Source organism: Hylaeus anthracinus, unplaced genomic scaffold (assembly GCF_026225885.1).
Source record: "Hylaeus anthracinus isolate JK02 unplaced genomic scaffold, UHH_iyHylAnth1.0_haploid 5, whole genome shotgun sequence".
In the NCBI taxonomy this organism is placed as follows: Eukaryota; Metazoa; Arthropoda; class Insecta; order Hymenoptera; family Colletidae; genus Hylaeus; species Hylaeus anthracinus.
The window spans coordinates 7,711,245-7,733,928 of NW_026535322.1; the positions used below are offsets into that span (position 1 = coordinate 7,711,245).

A 22,684-nucleotide genomic window follows, 5' to 3' on the forward strand; every position below is an offset into this window, starting at 1 on the left:
ATTTTGCATTTTGGTACCAGGAGCACATGATGTGCGAGGAGGTGGCATAATTCTTAATTGAATCTCGATACTTACCTTTTGTTTCATAGGTATAGAAGGGAAATGGAGGAGCTGTCAGGAGGCATCAGGAGTTAATAGGTGGTGACAGGAGGTGTTAGAGGGAGTCAGGGGGTGTTGGTAGTTGTTAGTACGAGTCAGGAGATATTAGAAGTTGTTAGGAGGTGTATGGAGGTGTTTGTGGTTGTTACGTGGTATTAGGAGGTGTCAAGATGTGGTAGGAGTCGTTAGGAAGTGTTGGGAGGTGTGAGGATGAGACAGTCAATGATCAGTGTTTAGTTGTGTTGTAAATAGTTTGTAGTGTTGTTCTAAACGCTACCATTTATTGTTGGAAATATACCCGTTAATTAACTACTGGCTGGTGCCAACTTCGCTAAGAAAAGAATAGTGAATCGGGGAATAAATACACTGCAGTAACAAGTGATATTAAACTTTAATAACAATGAAACTGAGTACATGTAATTCGTTTGAACGCCACGGAACGAAGCAACGAAATGACCGCCGCATGGTCGTCGTTTCCCACTCCACGCAACCTGCTAAACGCGTTCAAACACCTGCTTGCATGGAGCGGTACGCCTTAAGGGGAATCCCCTCATTATTGCCATTGTAGTCGCCATCTAGCTTTGAAGAGATCAAACTAATTTTCGGTTCTTGTTCAGCATCTCTGGCGGTAAAACGCCCCAAACTTGTCGATATATAGTTCTTACTTTTCACGCTAGATGGCGCCATTAAGGTACTCTTACTCGATCCCTTTGCGGTCCATTGAAATAATCCATTGAAATCAGAGAATTTGGACCGCAAAAGGTTAAATTAATCATAATATTAATTCGAGTATAATAGTTTCACTGATATTAAACCTAGTATATGTCATTATATGTATCGAAACATGAATGAACTGAAAATTTAATCAGCCTCTAAGGGAAATGAATATAATTGATAATATCAGTGACGACATCTTAGAGAAAATGTGTTTCAAATATATGTTTTACACTTTTTCTTATGGACCCTTTTCCATTAAGTGATACCTACACCGCTTCCCGTGTTTCCTAGATCATCCCTGATCATCCCTTCTTTTTCATCGCGTCCAAGAGGGGATGGAGCCAAGGTGTTTGACGTCAAGACCGCTAAGAGAGCCATCGCGCGGCAACGAGTACATCATACTCACTCGTTTGAAGATCAGGTACCGACACGGTTACCGATTTCGCTCGTGAAAAAACGCGCGGTACGGTTTTTTTTATTTTTTACTCGTTAGCGGATGTGCCCCCTCGCGATTTTCGGTAACGCTTACCGTTTTCGTTCGCCCACGGCGGTCTTGATGCTGGAACGAACATAATCGCGCGGAGTTGCTCGCTCATCCTTGCCAACTGTAGACGGAAGTCGACAGGTAAGGCAAAAACGAAACGCGGTGACTTCGTTCGACGCGTAAAATCATTTGTTGTTTCGAGTAATCGGCTTTCAGTGATCGCTCCTCTTCGGCTACGTATACAGAGATGGGCAAAACATTTCTAACTAGCTAACAATTTCCAAATAACGAACGAAAGATGAACACGAAATTCAAATTTATGTTGCGGTATAAAATATATTAAAATGAATATTTTAATTGAATCACGACTGAGAGATAATAGTCGTATTCGAAAAGACTGGTTTAGAAACAGAACTACAGTCAAACTCCGCCTCTTGCATATGTATCAGCATAAATATAACGTGTTCATCTTATACGTACCCTTACATAATTGCGCAACAAAGATGCTAAATAAAATAGATAAAAATAAATATAGAGCAAACTGAAGATATCGAGATTTGTTGATAGTTCGATCCATTAGTCGTTGGATTTGGCTCTCTTCGAGAGATATAATCGAATTAGACGCAGAATTTCAAAAAGACTGGAGGCTCCACGAACTGGTTCCGAGGCGTTTGGACAAGTTACGAAAATGAAAATCAATGGTTCGAATAACAGAGCGATGATTCTCGTTTTCGTTTAACTGAACATTTTAGTTATTAAATCGAGGATTCGTTACCTATTATTCGAATCGAATTTTGCCCGTCTCTGCTCGTACCGCTTCGGTATAGTTCGGCGATCCGTGACGGACATTTTCAAATTCAGCGTCGTAATTATATATTCAATGCCATCGAATGTGAACTTTAAACGCGTAAAAAAGATCGGCGTGTATCGTTTTAAAATTTAACTTTTCAATCATTAGAAATATACAAGGAATTCGTTTCTGGTTCGTTTACTTGGAATCTCTTAATTTCATTTTTGCACTCGAAGGGATATCACGATCATCTTGACAATCGAAACGTAGCCTGATAACTAGACTGCGGATCTTCATGCAAAATAAAATCTTTTGCAAAACGTACCCAAAAGAACTGTACCTAAACAGGAATTTATTATCTTAATTTGTTCTCTAAAAATCTCTAAAACGCTTCATCTATTACTTCGCTCTGCGAATATCGCGATACAAACTTTACTATTATATCGTTTGATAAAATTTCGTATAAATGCATAAAAGTCCACAGTTAATTAACAACGAATCGAATGAACTCGTCAGGTGTTCGCCCCTGTGAAAATAACCGCGACGTTCTCCAAGTATATTTCTTTCTTACACGAAGAGCGCGTCACCTCCGATTTCTTTGGTTGCGATCGACGAATGTTTGTGCATAAGTGATCATGTCTGTAAAAGAGATAAACGAAAACAGAACACTATCATTACACAGTGAAAGAGAACGGGGAGACAGTTGACTTCTTGCGAACGATTAAAATTTTCGTAAGCGAAAGAACAAAAGGAAACGGCGGAAGGTGATTAAATTCCGATGGAAGACGAAATTGTCGAAAGGTCGTTCCACGCCAAGTCGATCACCATTTGCGCCCGGTATCAGGAACATTGATGATGTTAAGACACTGGTTCGCGTACGACTAGGCCGAGTTGAAGATATTCGCTTCCTGGCTCGAATTTCTCTGAAATATACATAGAGTAATGCGTATCGAATTCATGTTTTACAATTGCTTTTATAACTCTGTCAACTACATTTAATAATTGCGTCGTTGGACACTTTTTCAATGACATAGTTGCTTAACACGTTCGCGCCGGCGTGTACCACCGGTGGCTCACACGTATACAGGGTGTCCCAAAAATGTTGTAACACCTTGAAATGGGTGGTTCGGGAGGTGATTTGAAACAACTTTTTCCTTAGCGAAAATGTTGTCCGAGGCTTCGTTGAGGAGATATTAACGGAAAAGCCCGACCAATCAGAGCGCGCGGATACCGTTGGAGCGGCCGCGGTAGCGAGGGCTACGAGCTGAGCGGCCGTGTCCCCAATGTCCTTCGATGCACGTCGAGTCACTTGTTCGTGTACAACCGCAGCCACTTAGCACATAGCCTTCGCTACCGCGGCCCCTCCAACGGTATCTGCGCGCTCTGATTGGTCATTGTTTTCCGTTAATATCTCTTTAACGAAGCCTCGGACAACATTTTCGCTAAGGATAAAGTTGTTTCAAATCACCTCCCGAGCTACCCCTTTCAATATGTTACAACATTTTTGATGAGATAGTTGCTTAACACGTTCGCGGCGGCGTGTACCACCGGTGGCTCACGCGTATATATCCCAACGGGCGGCGTGTACCACCGGTGGCTCACGCTCGCGTGTTTATCGAATGACGTGTATCCCCGCGCCGTCCCATGGCGCGAAACACAAATAGCAGCGCCGCCGTGAAACGTTAAAAGTGTGAGTACACGATAACAATAAAAAAAAAGTTACACTCATCCTTTAGTAATGTACACTCGCTTACCTACACAGGAAGTAGCCAAAATCGTCCCATCTTCGTCTAGCATACTGCGGATATCCTGTCATAGACAATAGAGGTTCTCAGTTTTTTCAAATATTCCAGGTACTTTATCGAATCGTCAGCAGGCTCCTCGTTACGTTGTGCGAGGTGCACGATCGGTTCATCCGTTAGAAAATTATTCGTTCGAGAACTGGCTGGCTCGCACGGCTGAAATGGGACGATGCACAAATCGCATCCAATAATCGCGCGCAATTGATTGCTCAACAAGTCGACGCCGCGATTGACCCATTAATTTCCTATTAAAGAAAAGGACGAGTCGTAAGAACATTGTGTACAAACAGTTTGATAGAATCAATTACACTAGCTTGGGTTCGCGATGAAAAATTGTTGAAGCAAAAAAAAAAAAAATGGTTTGCCGGGATGGAGGTCGAACGGGGCGACGTGTTTATGTGAACTTTTTTCACTGTTTTCGTGTCCTCGGTCAAGTGGGTCGCACGCTTTACAAACGTTGGACACGTTATAATTTTGTTATAATTTTTCCAAGTTTACGATGCAATGAATTTAATTTAGTTCGTGTCAAAGGTTGAAATTATTGGTACGATTGCTCGAACGAGGGTTCAATTAATGCAGCGATGGCCAGTGAAACTCTTTCAAAGGTATAATTGGCACCATTGAAACTATTATGAGCCCGCTGATATCGTTTGTAGACTTCATTCAAATGATATGTGCGGCACAGTGCTTCTCAAATTTCATCTTCCAAGTGATTTCACGTCGCGAATCACAACGCGATTACGATATAATGTAGTTTTGTAGTAATTGGATTTGTTGGGATGTAAGAATCGTTTCATGGTTGAAAACCATTCAGGTTTCCTTATTAAATGTAATCAAATGGAATGTAATCAAACGGAGTGAATATGGATACATTTTGCGTTCGATGATTACATTAATCGCTCAGCTAAGGGACAGATTATGTGTTTGATTACACTATTCGCCGAGGTACGGGATCGCGTTAGCCTTTGATTACATTGATCGCTTGGCTATGAGATTAGTTTTGCGTTAATAACAAATTAGTCTTGCCTTTCTCGTATTCTAGTAAGTCGGTTTTCGACCACTGTCGCTCGATCTATGACCGAGGACCTGTACATTTTTCCTGTTTAAGAGGTCTTTCAAAGAAGTTTGGAAGCCGGTGGTATAATGAAGATAAGCTTTTGCGAATATAAATAAATTGAATTCTCCTCCAGCGGCGCAGCAAAAAGTTAGCCTTTATCGAGGGGAGTCTGCGGAGAGGTGAAGTTTGAGAAACACTGATATAGCGTGAGATCGGTATGGTCAGCCGAGCGCGTGGGTCGATTACCTGAAACTGGTCGCCGTGATGTTAATTATAAAATCCTAGAAGTAACCTTATTTCGTAGCGAAAGTATCACGGAGTGCACTCTTTACTTTGTCAGATTCCGAAACACAATCATGGAACTAGGGGTGTGCGGGATCCCGGTCCGGGGACGGGAATTCCTCCCGCGATCGGGATGGAATCCCGAGAATTTCAAAATCCCGAATACATCCGGGATTCCCGTGAATTTCCAGGATCCCGAAACCATCTCGGGATTCCCGAGAATTTCGAGATCCCGACATTCTCGGGAATCCCGCACACCCCTACATGGAACATCTAACCACGCGTACCTCTCTCTCTCTCTCTCTCTTTCTCTAGCAACCGATCTCTCCCGACACCATTGATCTCACTCGAACCATCCTGTACATATTGCGAACCAAATGCGAACCTATCCACACGAAAATGAAACGGTGTAACATTCGACGGTCCCGTGTAATGGGAACGAATCGAAATCCATGGATACGATGACTTAAACCCACCCTATTTTCACGCCAACTACATCATGTTTCAATTTCGTCAAAATCCCTGGCACCGAGCACAAGCAGCGATCGATTTGGCATGGAACAACCTCGAAACATTTTGGTAGACTATATTACGTCCTCGAGGTCGAATACCCTTTCGGTTTCGACGCTCCTTCGCCATAAATCTGGCGGTTCGTTGCTCCGGTTCTCGCGTTTCGATCGGCGAACGATCTCGATCTGAACCCCGAGGATATATCGAGGCTTCCCGATAAGTGGCCAGGATGTCTCGAGTAATAACCACGGCTGGGCGCGACGAGAAATTGGCTTCCTTTCTTAACAAGTTCTGGTTTAAGGTGTGTGAAAATGCCGGATACTAAGGCAATTGCACAGCTGACAATCACAACGTGAGCGGGGTTTGTTCGTTTACGCGGATCATCCGGGGGATAATGATTACAGAACAGTCCTGGACCATGATGCTGGACAGCGATGTCGCGGGCATCAATGAGTAAGTATTCGACTCGGTCTATCGTATACTTTCTTTTTTTCTTTTTCTTGCTTTCCATTCTCATTTCTCTAACACTTCTATCTATCTCTATCTTTCTTAACTCGTTCCTTTACGATTAGAAAAGAAACTATATATACATATACATATACCGTACATACTAGGAAGACTCTCTCAATTGTTTCGTTTGTTTAATGCGACACATCATTAACACAATAACACTGTTCGGTAAGTGTCACATTGTCAGGTGTTCAGACAAGATTTCATGCATTTGGTGGTGTATATATACACGATTGCATCGTACCTGCATAGCCAGAGGTGGGCAGCATTTTGTTCGAATAAATAACAAAGGAAAAAAAAATGGAACAGAATTTTCTTCCCATTCCTTAAAAAAAAAAAAAAAGAAAAACAAAAGTTTCTGCTCCTTTCACTAAATTATGAAAATTGTACAGTAAAAGAAAATCTGATATCGATACGCGAAACACAAAAGATATTGTTGATCTTTTACATTGGATGAGAATTTTGCCCACCCCTGCCCGCATACGCACACATTTCTGTTCACGAACACACGATTGCTCTTCCTTTGGTGATATTTTACGCGCAGCGTATTCGAACGATGGACCGTGTCTGGTTCGATATTACCTCGCATTTAAAAATATGTGTGCACTGATTATGATGTATCTCGTCCATGCATTTTCCGCGTACGTTGTTATTCTATGTCGCAAGACGCTGCGGGATACGCACGTATTTATTTGTGGAGCAGGGCAACGTGCTCGAACCGCATACACGCAGTCACCGTAGTCTATTCACGCTAAACGCTAAACGCTAGACGTTTCAGATGTTCGAGAAAGTACGAGAGAGTTACATTGTAATTTTATACTTGACTCGGTAATCACGGTGCGAAGTTGTCTTGGAAATACTTTGCAAAGATGGACATTTATCGAAGTCTTATAGTTCTCTCCGCCGCTATTTTTATTCTCCTTGTATCTTCCCGATAGTGTTATCAATGGGTAGACGAGAGTTTCCCGATGAAAATGAGTCCACACACGATAGTATTTGAACGATGTTCGATTATACTGTTTAAGAGGCACGTGGGTTGTCTTAGACAGGGTTTACTGTAACGAGTCCGAATGAGGTCGTGTTTGGACTCATTTTAATCGGCGAATCCTCGCCAATTAATTGGCGATGCTTTCACAATAGACTTGCGTGACTGACTGTATATCGATAGTGTCTGTGTGGAATCGTATCGATGGATAGGTAATATTCGAAGCGTTCTGAAGAAGGAAATTTCATGTTAAAAGTTATCAAAGTGTATCTTCTCGAAACAATTTGCGTATTAAGTTACATACATACATTGTACCTACAAGAGTAAACATTCATCGTGAACATTCATCCTTCAAATTAAACCCATCCACGATCACTCGATGTACACGTGTATCATCGCTGTTATCTTCTTTTCTTTTTTTTTATGATTTACATGTTCGGATCGATAGGAATCAAACCTGAAAATAGCCAACGTTAGTAACAAGACCATTGTTTCTCTTCGATGAGACGGACATTCTCTGTTGATTTGCATAAATGTTGACTAAACGGATAAAATAAACGCATAAAACATGTTTACCTACTTCATCGTCGTGACCTATATGAATGTAATCGTAACTTATCTAATTGTACACTGCTCAAAATAATCAAGGGGAACCAATCTAAATAAATAGAGGATACTTGACGAGGCTCTCTGATTATTTAACTTCGCCACTGTAAAAGCTGCAAACATTCCGTCGAATTGTTTTGAGCAGTTTCACGTTTCAACTGGGGGCTGGGACTGTTCCAACGATTCGATATTCGAATGAAACTCGATCGGCCAAGTATCGAAACGGGTTCGAATGGTTCAAGCGGTCCCAGCTCTCTGCTTCTGTCGCGTCTCGAGTGGTGTCAACGTGCATTCGGTGTCAGTTCTATGGAGATGTTTCGTGATCCTGAGTGTTTTAAATGTTCTTTGTCAGTTTGAGCGTAGGTTGCCAGAGAAAATTAATCGTGTCCTTCTCTTTGACGCCGATAGGTTGAGTATTTCCCCGAGGAAACAATTATGGATCAAGGCAGTGAAGAAGCTGACCTCCGAGAGGCTGGGCAGAGAGGGATTGGCGGCGTGGCAGGACAGGGCCTCCAACAACGACCCAGAAGTTCCGGAACCTGAGGAAGACCTCGAACCTGACGATCCAGACACCGATCCCGACGAGGGTCTCGCCGATGAACCTGTCGACGCTGAAGCTCAACCGCAACCAGGTACGTTAGAATTTCGGAGATTTACGGTAGGATTTTATTCGACAATGCCGGTGGATGTCATCATTGACACAATGGCGGTGCAGGGCTCGGAGTTAACACGTTGGTCGCCGCGTCACCCAGAAACGGGTGACAGGACTTATCATCGATAAACTAAACAAATTAATTCCAAAGGTAAGACGATAACGAAAATATAAAATCTGTATAAGTTCCGTGTACTTGATAACGTCCAGAAATTAAATAACGCGACAAATGTTGAATTATGTAATCTGGTCTCGTGAGAAAATTTGACTTTTATATACATTTTCACGAGTTTTAGCTTGGTAGTCAACGTGTTAACGCGTTCCGTATCACCGGCGATACACGTAGACAAATTTCTTTAATTTGTAACTAATCCATATTACTAATCTGCGCGTTAAAAAATCCACGTTATGCATCCCAGCCTTCGGCTATAAATACGAGTGGATATTTTCAGATGTTTTCAAGAAAGGAGTCCTCTATAAGGGAATATTCTGTCCGTCGCTGTCGAACAGTTTCCATAGCAAGCAGCTGGAGATCTCGTACCTCCATTACTCGAACCGTCAACGGCAGAAGTCGCTGATAATGCTCAACATCGTCGATCTAAGCCTAAAGGTACCGTCGATCAATTCGACCATACAGATTCGATCGCATGAAGCCGTACACAGGGTGTGCAAGAAAGTTTGTGCCAAACTTGCATGTTCCGTTGCTTTCGCATAAGAGTGGCTTAGCTCTGGACTCTCGGAACCCGGGACCCTAAAAAAGAACTGGCGATTACAAAATGTTCATATACAGTCGATCCCATAAATATTCGTACCCTCTCTATGTCTATCGAAGAAACTTGACTAAATTAAATATATTTATACAATATATTTATACAAACGTACACGAAACCTACCATTTCATTTAAACTTTCTCGGATAGATATACAATAAAAACTGCATAAGTGCAAGAAGATGCGAGCAGTGTATGATCCTAATCGATTGATACGCTCTTCTGCCGACTGCTATTTTTCCTCGGACCTCTTTCGCTTTCACTCTTTACCCTTTTCTACGTTCGACTCGAGCCAAATGTAAACACTTGAATAAATGCAACGTTTGGGTCCCGATTTTCTTGCATTTATCCAGTCCTTACTGCAGAGGCTACGAGTATTTACGGGACCGACTGTATCTTTTTCTAAATACAAACTGTCTCTTCGATACATCCGGCTTAATGTCTGCCTTTTTATAAGTCAATGTACGCTTTCGCTTATCTCTGTGGAAAGTATTGCCTTCTTCACGATACAGCGCACAGTTTCGTTTCTATTAATGTAGTGGCTAGCGTATGACTGAAAGGTGGCTTTTGAAATACTGTTTACAGTTGCGAACACGATTTTTCTATCGGATGCGAATTGACCTCGAGCCAAAACGATTTTGACAGTAGAGGATATGCGTTAGAGGATGAAATGCGGGCATGAACTCCGCGCCTTGCTGCCGGGGAAAGAATCCAGTCTCGAAGCGAGGAACTACTCTGTCTGGCGCACACTTCTTTGCAAACCCCGTGCTATTGTTTATCGGAGTCCTGGAGAGGGTGCCCCTGGATGGAAGTCAATCCCAGTAGAATCTTTCAGAAAGATTTTTCTAGTGATTTAGAAAAGGTAAATTTAGAAGTTTACCGTTCACGATGGGGAAGTTTAAAAATTGGTCGTCGTGTTGTACAGGATAAACGAACGATCGATAGATGGCCCGAATGATGGACGAAAGAATCTATGGAAGAAGCATTGAAGTGCTCTTTCTTTGTTTATTCTATTATTCTTCGTCTCGATGATCCATGGATCCTTTGGTCCACGATATTAATGAACCTGTCCAGGGGCATTCTTTGCATCTCCCCGCAGTACATTGTCATTATCGTTCTTCCTCTGACGCGGGACCATGCGCAGATGGTTCTCATGGCGATATGGCTGTGGCAAAGGGAAGAGGGCAGCGGCGGTCTCATCGAATCCTTATCCTGGGCGTCCTGTTGCATGGCGGCGAACCTGGCGGTGTGCATTCTCGGCTGGTGGCGGTGTTTCTCCAATAATTACTTACACTGGGCTTCCATATTCACTTGGTTACTGATCAACTCGCAAGGTGACGATGCGCCAGGGGTCGGAGTATCACTCCTGACTCGTCGAAACGGGATACACGCGGTCAGAACGTGAAATTGTAAAGTGTAGCTTGCAATGTTATTGTTTAGGGATGTACACGGTGAGACACGTGTACGTGTATGTGTATATATATATACGATCACGAGAAGATCGTATCTCCATTTACCGAATAGGGTCTTGCTCCACTGGCTCGTGCGTTGGCGGTCCAGCGAATTGCTTGAATGTCCAGCGAACCGTAGAGGGAAACGCGGTAGAACGAACTTGTACCAGGCGTGGGTTACTATCGATTGACGATCCTTCTAGCACTATTTAACCCTAGAGAGACTATGGTAGGGGGAGAATGTTTGCGCGGTGCCTACCGGTCGGAAATTGTACAATATTTACAAAATATCACCGAGTAACGCTGGCAGTTACGTGTACAGTTTGAATCTATTATTATTTGTTTTTTTTTTTTTTTTTTTTGAGTCGTTCAATTTCATCTTCCTTGGCGAAGATAAATTTTCTTACGAGTCGAGCTTGAAAATGAAGAGGGGTTGACTGTGAATATTGATGAACGTTTCACGGTTCGCTGTCGATTGCAGGTTTTATAGGAGCCGGTCTAGACTTCTCTAGCCAGCAACGTCTAATGTGGTACATTTTGTTTGTCGTGTACGCACCGTACGCCATGCTGCCGTTGCCTTTGAGATGGTGCGTCCTCGCCGGTTACGGAACAGCTTTAACGCACATGGTTATGGCGGGAATAACTTTATTGCGAGACCCGACATACGTAAGAATCCCTTGGTCTAACGTTTCTGCTTCACCCACCACCACGCTTTATCCTTTTCCATCCATTCACTTTCTGCTTATCATTATTCTCCTAAAAAGTTTCTGTTCTTCTCTGTCAGCGACATTTCGTTGTCTCTCCAATTCGCAGCTTTCTCTCTCTCTCTCTCTCTCTCTTTGTTGTGGTCTCTTGTATCTTTTCTTTTTTTTTTTCTGTTAAATACACTTCGTTTTGCTATTGCAGCTGCACGATGTCGCGTGCATAGTACGAATGCTAACGACCAACGTCCTTCTTTATCTTGCAATGAATCTAGCTGGCATGTACACTAAGTATTTGACAGACAGAGGACAGAGGCAGGCTTTCTTGGAGACCCACAGATCAATGGAGACCAGGCAGAGGACGCAGAATGAGAACAACCGACAGGAGAAGTTGCTACTTTCCGGTGAGATATATGCTTCCTACATTTCGCGCCTGGAGGTCTAAACGTAGAGCGAACTGCGATTAGTATTTGGCAAATACTATTTGCTCGTTGGTAGTTGCGAGAGGCTAACTGGATGGTAGGATGAAATAATGAACAGAGGGGAGGGGAAATTGCTAATTTACGTGCTCCTTTTGCCATGGGGGTCCATGTTGAATCAACGCTAAACCCACAGACGTTTCATTCGCGTTTCTATTTCTACCGTGATTGTACCATGATAAATAAAATTCAATAATACATGAAACAGTCGTATGTAATTTGCAGTCAGTCCCATAAATATTCGTACTCTCTGTGTCTGTAAATGAAATTTATTTGAATTAAGTGGTTTCATGTTTCCAAGTATATGTTTGTATAAATATCTTTATGTATATATAAATATATATATGTATATATATAAATACATTTATATAAATATGTATATATAAATATATATATATATAAAATTTATATACATGTACAAGCTTATTCATATACATACAGTCAATCCCCTAAGTATTCGTACCTTTTACGTCTATCGAAGACATTTGTTTAAATTGATCGATGAAAACGGCGGTAGGTTTAGCGTCGAGTTTCCTGTTCTATTGTTCTGGTTAGCGTTACGTATGGTCCCCATAAATATACACGGGGTTGTATAATTACGTATCGACATGTTCGACAGGTATGAAATATATTTATACGTATGTCGAACGTGCCGCTGCAGTATATAAAGACGCCAAGGGGGTTGCGCCGCAAGCACGGGGTTCGTCGGCGCGTGTAACTTGCTCAGCCGAGTGTCAAAAAGGGTCACTAGACACTTTCACTCGATTGCGCCAGATATGTTTTACCGATAGCCTGGCGGTACTTTGCTTTTGCATATTATCGATTCCAACGGCGATGATTCGTTTAGGGAAACCACGTGAAATACAACCGAAAGTAACGGAATAGTAAAAAGTCCCGGTACGAGTTGTACGATTTTACATTTTATCACGATGTTATACACGCTGCGTCCCGAAAGCTACCGTTTATTTTGCCGAAACAGGTCCTATAGTCGACGTCGCTTTTTAAAACGTCCCGTTCTATTTTAATACGTGGCTCGTGAATTGTTAGCAATAATAATCGTTCAAAAGTCGTGAATGTCTGTTATAGTATTGCCAGATTTCGTGGCCAAAGAAATGATCAGTGATATCGCCCGTGAAACAGCTCGAGGTGGAACCATCTCCTTTACACCCAATCAATTTCACAGAATATACATCCATCGCTACGAGAACGTTAGCATACTCTTCGCTGACATCAAAGGCTTCACCGGTACGTAGTTACTTGTACGATATGTTGAGTCGCTGCGAAATTATATTCATGTTCTATCAAACGATCAACGTTGACTGGCGGTACGTATGCGACGTAAGCTAATATTTTCTCATGCAACCTATTGTCCTACGATGGAAGGTAGTATAGCGAAGTGGTTCTAGTTAAATTGATAGGTAATACTCGATATCGTATAAACGTTGATAGTGGACTAGGCAACACGATTGGCTCAGAGTCACAGCGAGCACGCCAACTAATGGCGCGCTCCTTATTCCTATTCTGAATTAGTACTATTCCAGTATACCGTACAAAGTAACATTGATTCTTTTTCACCGAAATGTCTCGTGCTCTACAATGTTGCAGCTTTCAAGTACTATGTCACTAACCCTTCAACTCGTTTAATGCGTTGTTTGAACTTCTATCATAGCGTTGGCCAGTCATTGTAGCGCCCAGGAGCTCGTCAAGGTGTTAAACGATTTGTTCGCGCGTTTCGATAGACTCTCCGCGGAGAATCATTGTCTGCGTATAAAGTTACTCGGGGACTGTTATTACTGCGTCTCTGGACTACCCACCGCCAGGAGCGATCATGCTCACTGTTGCGTCGAGATGGGCATGCATATGATTAAAGCTATAAGGGACGTACGATACACCACGCAGGTATTTATCGTTCTACATTCTCTCTAGAAGGTAAAAGTGACGTTGATTAAATAGTACAATTAATAAGAAACAAAAAAATGCGGTTTCAGGTTGACCTGAACATGAGAATAGGGATCCACAGCGGGTCGGTGCTGTGCGGTGTACTAGGACTTCGAAAGTGGCAATTCGACGTCTGGTCCTATGACGTGACGCTGGCTAATCACCTCGAGAGTGGAGGCATACCTGGGTAAAGTTTCGCGTCGACATGCATCTCAGATCTCTTTGTTTCGGTACGGTTGGTGGCTCAGCTAACATGTAACAAATAAATGAATGCGTTTAAGGCGGGTACACATCTCGGAGGACACCCTGAATTGTTTAAACGACGTGTACGACGTGGAGCCGGGAAACGGTACCGAGAGGGACAATTACTTGAAAGAGAGGAACGTGGTGACTTACCTGATCAAGCAATTGGAGCCTGTGAAAAACAGGCGGAGGTTCTCCACGCGTCCTAAAGTTATGTCAGAGGAGGACGCTGGGAAAAGTAAGAAGAGCTTCAAAGTGAACAACCCGTTGGCTGCGAACATAAGTGCTCCGAATACGTCGACGGACGACGAGATCGGAGTCGACTGGACGCCAGAGATTCCGTTTGAAAACGTACTATCAACTGCTAATTAACTACAATTCTTTTATTATATTATTGGGTTGTCCAGAATGTTCGTGCCAATTTTTAAGAAAAATTCAAAGGCACGTTTGAATTAAATTATATTAAATTATATATGTACCATTTTGTTCCATAACCTTTCCACCTGTTAAGGAATGTACACATGTTATTTGTTTTCAGCTATTCCAATATATATTCAGACCTGTACCGTCTACTAAAAATCGGCACGGACTTTCCAGACAGCCGAATAGCAATTTCATTTAAAAGAGAAGTACACTCGATAGTGTTGTCTAACCGATTCACTTAATTTTCTTTAATGTATAGTTGAACACGTCGTCATCGGTTAGTAATTTAGAGTCGGAGTATCTCGAGGAAGAGAACGGTTCTGCTAAGAATGCGAAAGCTGCAGCGTCTGGACTGAGGGCCGCGGGCCTTGAAACAGCGAGCAACAAGCGTATGAGATTGGCGAACATAAACGCTTGGACTTTGCGCTACAACGACGAAAGCCTAGAATCAAAGGTCAGTTTGGCGTTAACGTACTATTCCCTTTTAAATACAGGTACAATATTCTGGTAATACAAATCCATATGTTCGCAGTTCGGCCAATTGCGGGAGGATATGTTCAAGTCCAACATGATCTGTTGCTTCGTTGTGTGGATATTTATCGCGATCTGCCAGGCTATTATATTGCCAGAGTAAGCGTTTCAATTACCTCTTCGATGGGCTGTGCTCTCACCATGCCTCGCTCCACCCTGTCCACTTTAACACGTTGGCTGCCAAGCTAAAACTCATTAAAATTTCTATAAAGTTAAAATGTTGTCTCCATACAATTGAACGCCAGATAATTTGATATCTGTCGCGGTATTTAATTTTTTAACGTCGTCAAATTCACGAATCCTGTCCAGATTCATTGTCATCGTTGTCTCATCTTTGAAATTAATATTCTTAGATCCTTAATGGAAAGTCCTGTCACCTATTTCTGGCTGACGTGGCGACCAACGTGTTAAGCAACGAATGTTCCAAAGGTGTGAATTACGTTTTATTTCTAAGTATGAGTTACATTTCCAAACGGTGAATTTGATTAACAATCCTGTTCGAGCACTATCACTGTGCAAAGGTCCATTAATGAGTAAGCGTTAACCATCTTCTTCTAAATCTGACGCAACACCGTTGAATCCTTTCAGCTGTACGATCCTCCTGCTCTCTCTGCTGGCGACAACGTTGGTCTTGGTGGCGTCGTCCATCCTGGTGATGGCGGAGGAGTTCAAGAGTCTCCCGACGTACCTGCAGCACGCCTCCTCGATGCTGGTTCACAATAAACAGCATCGAACGATCTTCATATGCAGCGTGATCAGTTTGATGGCACTGACGTCGATCGTCGGGGTCCTCGCGTGTCCAGCGTCCATACGACGGTACCCAGAGGCCATGGTACTCGAACGACAGCAACTGACTACGCCAACTTTGCAGCCAGAACGACTGGTGGCCACGACTGTCGGCCTGGACCAGTTCATACTGACGTTCCTGGAGACAGCTCTTCGCGACGAGTCTCCCGAGGAACGGAGAGACGGATCCCGCGAGGAGAATCACACCGCGCCCCACTTACCCAACGACATTGGAACTTTATTGGCCAGACCTGGTAACGGAGGGGCTAACTTGGCGAAAGGTCGAAGAAGAAAAGAATCGTTCAGGTTTTACAGTCACGAGCAACGCCACGAAATCATGGTGGTCGAGAATCCCCTGAATAGCTGTCCAAAACGATGACCTTGCTATCTCTGATTTATTTCTATGTACACGGAGGTGTATGGAACGCCAAGTTGCTATTTTTAGGTGACTTATTTATGGTTGACTTATATTCGGAGGTTTAGACGCAGATGAAGAACGGAGGACAGTTTACTTTCGCATTTTGTAGCGCATCCTATGGATCACGTAGCTTCCAGCATCTTAGATCGTTGATATATTATTCTTGATGCTATTGATAACCATACGTTATTCCGTTTCATAATGTCGAAGAAGATATCTTTGGTCAGCTTTGGGGGATTTTAGACATCGTAGAAAGCCATTATAAATGACTCGTGATCGTAGGGACGAGGATGTTGACTTGAAGAAGACAACGTCGACGCCACAGACGGAGCCTCGAGCTGAACCTTTGTATTCTTCGGATTACGACGAGGACATAGTCCTGGGGACCACCTGTGTTCGACCTGAATACATGGTGTTCACGTGGATCTTGTGCCTCATAGCGCTCGCCTCGGCTCTTAAGCTGTATTATCTTGTGAAGACAGCGTTAGCTACCATCATCGTGTCCGTCTACGCTGTGCTGATCCTCGTGGTCTGCAAGGACTTCTTCTCTATCCCCGACGAGGAGAGTTCGTAAGTCTTTCCGAGTTTTCAGAATGGACTTCAGGGTACGTCGTTTCTGACATGACACCGACTCAATTGTATTTTAATGAGTCGAAAAAGATCGCGAACCTTCCTTTAAATTCTACCACGAGCAGTGACAATGACCTGCTTTCTTCGGATTTTTAGACCGTCGATACCTCTCTCGGCGCAGATGTTGACGTTTCTGTGCGTGTTCCTCGTGATGGTCACATACCATGGCAGATTAGTAGAGGTGACGTCCAGATTAGACTTCCTGTGGAAACAGCAAGCCGAAAGGGAGCTGAGCGATATGATAGAGTCGCGTCACAACAACATGCAGCTGTTGAAGAATATTTTGCCAGACCACGTCGCTCATCACTTCCTCACCCAGGAACGAGCGCCAGAGGTATTTTTCCTTGGCGAAGCCAAATATCAAGCGTCTTCCTTTCCTTATTTTCGATGTATTTTAGGAACTGTACTCTCAATCGCGGGATAAGGTGGGCGTGATGTTCGCCAGCGTACCGAACTTCACCGAGTTCTACTCCGAAGACGTGAATAAAGGAATGGAGTGCATCCGTTTGTTGAATGAAATCATAGGTGAACTCCCACGGCTTGGCATACCTCGCTCGGAATGTTCTACTAATTTTAATCTGTTTTCGTGTTCATGTATTAGGTCGTGCAAATATGTACTGGCTCCTCTTCAAGTACATGGTCCATTTAAAAGTGTTTAATCATAATAAGTAATTCGGATATTTAACATCACTGTCATTTCTCTTTGTAACATTTGATACAACACCGATGGACCATGTTTTAGGCTAATACATGAATACACAAATTTAGTAGCCCGGTATAATCCATGTTCCAATGACTCCGACGATTCCTTTTCAGCTGATTTCGATGAACTCCTGGACGAGAATCGGTTTCACTGCATCGAGAAGATAAAGACAGTTGGCGCGACGTACATGGCGGCTTCTGGTCTCAATCCGAGCGAAAACGTAATTTCCTTACGATTGTGACACTAAGATTACTTCTCTCGAATCCGACTTGAGCTTAAGGATGAACAATGTTCCTCTTTCAGGATACAAACAAGGACGACATGGAGCATCTTTGCAGATTAGTGGACTACGCGGTAGCCATGCGACTACGTCTCGAGGACGTCAACATCCACTCGTTCAATAACTTTGATCTGAGAGTCGGGATCAGCTGTGGCGCGTTGGTTGGCGGTGTCATCGGTGCTAGGAAGCCCGTGTTCGACATCTGGGGCAATACAGTGAACCTGGCTTCTCGTATGGACTCCACAGGAGTCATGGGGAAGATACAGGTTCCGCAGGACATTGCTAGGGTAATTACAAACATGTACAATTAGAAAAAAAAGAAAATGTACGAATACTAGGGGTGTGCGGGATCCCGATCGGGATGGGAATTCCTCCCGGGATCGGGATGGAATCTCGAGAATTTCAAAATCCCGAATACATCCGGGATTCCCGTGAATTTCGAGATCCCGTACATTCGGATTGCTGAAATTTTCAAGAATACCAACACTTTCGGAAATCCCAGATATTATTCTATAGCCCGGACATTTTACGGGAATTCCGAATATTTTCGGGAATCCCGCACGCCCCAAAACGAATACATTTGCAAACTTTTGTTTTGCGCGACAGTTCTTGGAGTCGAGGGGATATCAGACCCAAAAAAGAGGACTCATCGAAGTGAAAGGCAAGGGAACGATGGAGACTTACTTCGTGCTGGGAAAAGGGTCCATGCAGCAGGAGGGCTCGACGAAACACACGACCAGATGTCGAAGTCTCGCGGCCGTCGTTTATGGTGTCGTTCAAGCTCGTCGCAAGCAAATGCGAGCGCTTCGAAGGACATAAACTTCGTAATCGTATCAGTTTCCCTGTACAATTTGTTGGTGCCTACTTGCGTAAATGGCTCACCTTGCGTGGCACTCGAAACAGAACATTTCATTACTTTCTCTTTCAGGATGATAACAAAGTATTTAGGACATACTTTTTTTTTTACATCTAGACGTATAAATAGCGTGATCCAATTTTTGTTAATTTTAAATAGTTACATGGTATCGTGTATATTATTGTTTATCTTTCAACAGAGACTTTTGAAACGAGTACCGACCAGTTATCGATTAGATATCAATTGAAATATCAAACCAGACTTTACTATCGATCGGTGGCAAAACGAATGCATATGGGTAGATTTAATATTTTTATTGCATTTTCTCTGCGTCCGTTATATTTTTGTTCTCCGTCGATCCGGGCTGATTTCGCGTATCGAGAAACAATAGATGTACGATGAGTATAATGTTGTTCGAGATTGTGTTACATCTAGTCAAACAGAAAACTGTGTCATGTAATGTAAGATATGTAACGGACACGAGCATGGACATGGTCGGGAGTTGCTTCAGCGTCGAGGGCTGTACGTTGCAAGGAATGAAAATAATTGTCGAACGTTGCAGGCAGCTTTTCTTTTTTGGGAAAAGTCAATTTAATAATAATTGCAAGGGCAGCAGCGTTCGTGTCGATAATTATAATGTACAGCACAGTCGAGCTCTGTGTAACTGTATATTACATTGTTATGGTAAACACAATATATTTTAATTAACCGTAATAATAATCCATGATAATAATAGTCGTAATGATAATAATAAGGCTAGCTACAGCGTGATCCCCCGCTCGAAGAGACCACCCGATTCCGACTGTACACTTTTACAACGTACTTCAATAATAATCTAATTACATTAATATAATTAGCATAATCATTACAATCTGAACCTAATTCGAAGAATGATGTCGCGACACGTGGGAGGGAACGTCTTGGTCTTTCGAGAAATCAATGTCTTTCGGAGTCCACGACAATCCTAGTCGTACTGTTTCAGCGATGGACAAAATTCTATTTGAATATGAAATATATTAACGAACAAATAGCTGTTTTCTCTTTTCACTCTTTGCCCATCGTTGTTCCATAACCTTTGCTTCCGGTACGATCCGAGCGCTGGTTAGAGAGGTTAGGAACGACGCGCATCGATTTCTCGAAAAACGACGTGTGGCGTCTCTTAAAAATTTCCGTTTTCCTTTCTTCCTTATTATTATTTTTTTTTTTTTCATTTACGATATAAAGGCACTGTACACGTAAACATACAATATATAGGAGAGCGCTATAGGCGGTCCAGATGTTACTTTTTAAACGGTAAAACGGTGGCCGTTGAAAAATATTATAATACGATCTTTTTTTTTTTCTTTTGTTTGTTTGTTTCTTTAACCGTTAAGACGTTACACGCTTAAAATAGGGGAGCGGTTTCCTTCGATTCTAGCTGCATTGGTCAACGCTATTCTTTTTTTTTTTTTTCGACGTTATAATATTTATATATTTATTTATACAATATATATGTATATCTTAAACGTTAAGGAAAAATATAGACGACTATTATGTATACCGAATGTGCAGAACTCACGGTAACTATTCAGGAGGAAAAGTAATTGGTCAATGCGATCAGAAGTTAAGAAAACGCTCCGGGTTAAAGGTTGGGATCTGTTTTTATCACAATTTGGCAGTGAACGTTTTCACGTTTAAAATACAGTTTTACAAGTTCTCTTCTTTAAGAGCTACGTATCGTGAATCTTCATCTCTTCCGTATTGTTTTCCCTCTTTTCTGCTATTGTGCTCGCTACGATTTCGCTTTTTTTCCCCCTTTCTTTACGAGAAATCGAAAATACTATTTCCTCTCCTAATATTCTCGGTTGTTCAGAAAAAAATAAATCTTTCCCTTATTTTCGTGTCTGTTCGTTAACCTCGTTAAGTACAGGGTGTCTCGAGACCGAATGCTGATCAAAATAATACCTGGCCTTCATTTATTTTATGCAACGTTATCGAACCTGGACAAATGAAAAATAATGACTGCATCAAATTCTGCGTACAAAAATTACACAAATTTTGTCTCGACCACCATGTTGCTATTTAGGTAATATTTTAAACGGCACTCGGTTCGAAACGCTGCATGTGAATTATTCATTCCTAGATCATGTAGCGAAAATATGTTTTGTGTAATGTTCTTTAAGATTCATCGTTATTTCTGATGTATCTTTTGTTTGTTTCTTTCGAACCAGAAATGAGCAAAATTATATACTGATACTTAGTAATGGGTAATAATGCCAATATATTCGATTGAATTTTTACTTTTTCGTTGTGGAATATTTTATTCTACAAATTATGTTCTCATTTTTATTCAATGAGTAACGATTGTTCATCCGTCGAATGTTTTATTTAGGTAAGAATTTTGCCCATCTCCAGAAAAGAGTTCAAGGAGAGGTCAGAGTGGTTGTTTAACCTGTTTCGCGGTAATTCGCTAGCGTCTTGTGAGCAATACTAAATCGCCATAAGATTATAAAACCAATGTGATTCTAAGGATTCGTTGGTATCAAAATACGATACTTCCTAAAGATCTGTGTACATACGTGCGGGATAAACAATCACGCGATCGTTGCGAGATGCAATTATTATACAATCCTGTTGCTTGTTTTTCGATATTAGAAAAAGAGAAATCAAGTATTTACATCTACTTACATTCCGTTAAAAGATAAGTTTCCAACGTATCCAACGTTTCGATACCGTTCTCTTTAGTCGCGTTTCTTTCTGTTTTTTTTTTTTTTCTTTGCTCAACCGAATCCGTCATGTATCATGAAACTTAACAAATGTAAAAGAATTAAAATTTTATGCTTTCTAAGTTTCGACGCACCTCGACCAGCGAATGTAAACTCATCGAAGACCGGTCCTGTTTCAATTAAGTGTACAATTTGATACACCATTAAAAGTTTACGCTAACTGATCCGTTGTTGCGAATAGTACACTTCGTATTTCTAATGTATTTTACGTTATTTCGCGTTCCTAACTTAAAACAACACTTTTGCAGGCTGTTAAAGAAATCTAGTACACCGCTTCGTCCGTAAAAGTACTGTTTTGCCAATTGTTCAAAGTTATATACTAGACTTTTAAATCATCCTGCATGATTACAGCATACATTGCAAAATCTGCTATTAAAATAATGTTTAAAAAAATCAATAAATTATAAAGAAAATGATTCCTTCGAATTGTAAACGTTTGCCTTTTATGTTCGTAGATATTTACTTCCTTTGAGGGTCTGTAAATATCCATTCGCGAGTTCACCCTTTCGCTGATAATTGTTTACGCATAATTTCATTAGAATTTCACAAAATTTTCGTTAAATTGTGGACATCTCCATTTCCAAATAACAGGACACATACATTATTCGCGAGAACAAGTATTTTCCTAGCGACGATAAGTGTCCAGTTCACCCATATACGAAACGTTCCTAGATAAATTAAACTAATCGCGGACGAACTTGGACTGCCCGCGCTGTGAATCTTTACCCAGAGATGAGCAGAATTTTGTTCAAATAATAGACGACGGATACAAAATCTGTATAGAAATTTATACGCAGTTACTCGGGTAAGTCTTTATCCATTTAATTCAGACTCTAATATTCATGAAACGAATAATAGACCTGGAGTTGTTTATCTTTTATTTGCTATTAGAAATTTGTCATCTAGATGAGAATTTTGCCCACCTCTGTCTTAACCAAACGAACGAACAAACATTGTTACGCAAACGTAATTTCAGTTTCTCGTGCAGTATGCATCGTTTCCCACGAAAAACAGATGCACCTTTCAAACGTTACTTCCCTAGAACATTGTCAATGCGACAGACAATTGCGTTTATAATCGAGATGAAATCAATTAGCTGCTCAAAGATACTCCATCTTGCTCTCAACTGTAAACCACGCACCGTGTACAAACTTCTACTTTCACGCCACACACCCTCTCTGCGGAGAGACAAAGAATGTGTTAGATTAGGTTTACGT

At 41.8% G+C, this 22,684-nt stretch overlaps 1 protein-coding gene and 1 long non-coding RNA gene across 8 annotated transcripts; one reads left to right on the top strand and one right to left on the bottom strand.

The window, feature by feature from the left end:
• Window positions 1-484: 484 nt before the first annotated feature.
• LOC128895773 (adenylyl cyclase 78C-like) lies at window positions 485-21,880 on the top strand. Of its 7 annotated transcripts, XM_054158666.1 has the most exons (21): window positions 485-1,441; window positions 2,668-2,854; window positions 6,043-6,194; window positions 8,251-8,474; window positions 8,947-9,104; window positions 10,408-10,597; window positions 11,196-11,380; window positions 11,621-11,819; window positions 12,981-13,139; window positions 13,564-13,793; window positions 13,883-14,019; window positions 14,114-14,426; window positions 14,758-14,952; window positions 15,031-15,128; window positions 15,618-16,121; window positions 16,516-16,803; window positions 16,960-17,197; window positions 17,262-17,388; window positions 17,680-17,786; window positions 17,870-18,133; window positions 18,453-21,880. In XM_054158666.1, the coding sequence occupies exons 3-21, from the start codon at window positions 6,136-6,138 to the stop codon at window positions 18,663-18,665; spliced, it is 3,888 nt and encodes a 1,295-aa protein (XP_054014641.1). In that variant the 5' UTR covers window positions 485-1,441; window positions 2,668-2,854; window positions 6,043-6,135; the 3' UTR covers window positions 18,666-21,880. The 7 variants fall into 7 exon arrangements, with proteins under 7 accessions (XP_054014641.1, XP_054014642.1, XP_054014643.1 ...); XM_054158667.1 differs by having other exon boundaries at window positions 485-2,854; window positions 8,257-8,474; XM_054158668.1 differs by having other exon boundaries at window positions 485-2,854; window positions 8,269-8,474.
• Window positions 1,016-5,461, bottom strand: LOC128895774 (uncharacterized). The gene is made up of 2 exons (XR_008461868.1): window positions 3,845-5,461; window positions 1,016-3,013 (listed from the first exon to the last, which is right to left on the bottom strand). It is a non-coding gene; the product is annotated as an uncharacterized LOC128895774 (long non-coding RNA).
• Window positions 21,881-22,684: the final 804 nt, after the last annotated feature.

Bases quoted from the DNA above. Each gene is read 5' to 3' on its own strand.
- LOC128895773 (XM_054158666.1), top strand. From the start codon at position 6,136: ATGATTACAGAACAGTCCTGGACCATGATGCTGGACAGCGATGTCGCG. The intron at 11,820-12,980 runs GTGAGATATATG...TGTCTGTTATAG, and splicing joins GGAGAAGTTGCTACTTTCCG to TATTGCCAGATTTCGTGGCC. The intron at 14,020-14,113 runs GTAAAGTTTCGC...AATGCGTTTAAG, and splicing joins GAGAGTGGAGGCATACCTGG to GCGGGTACACATCTCGGAGG.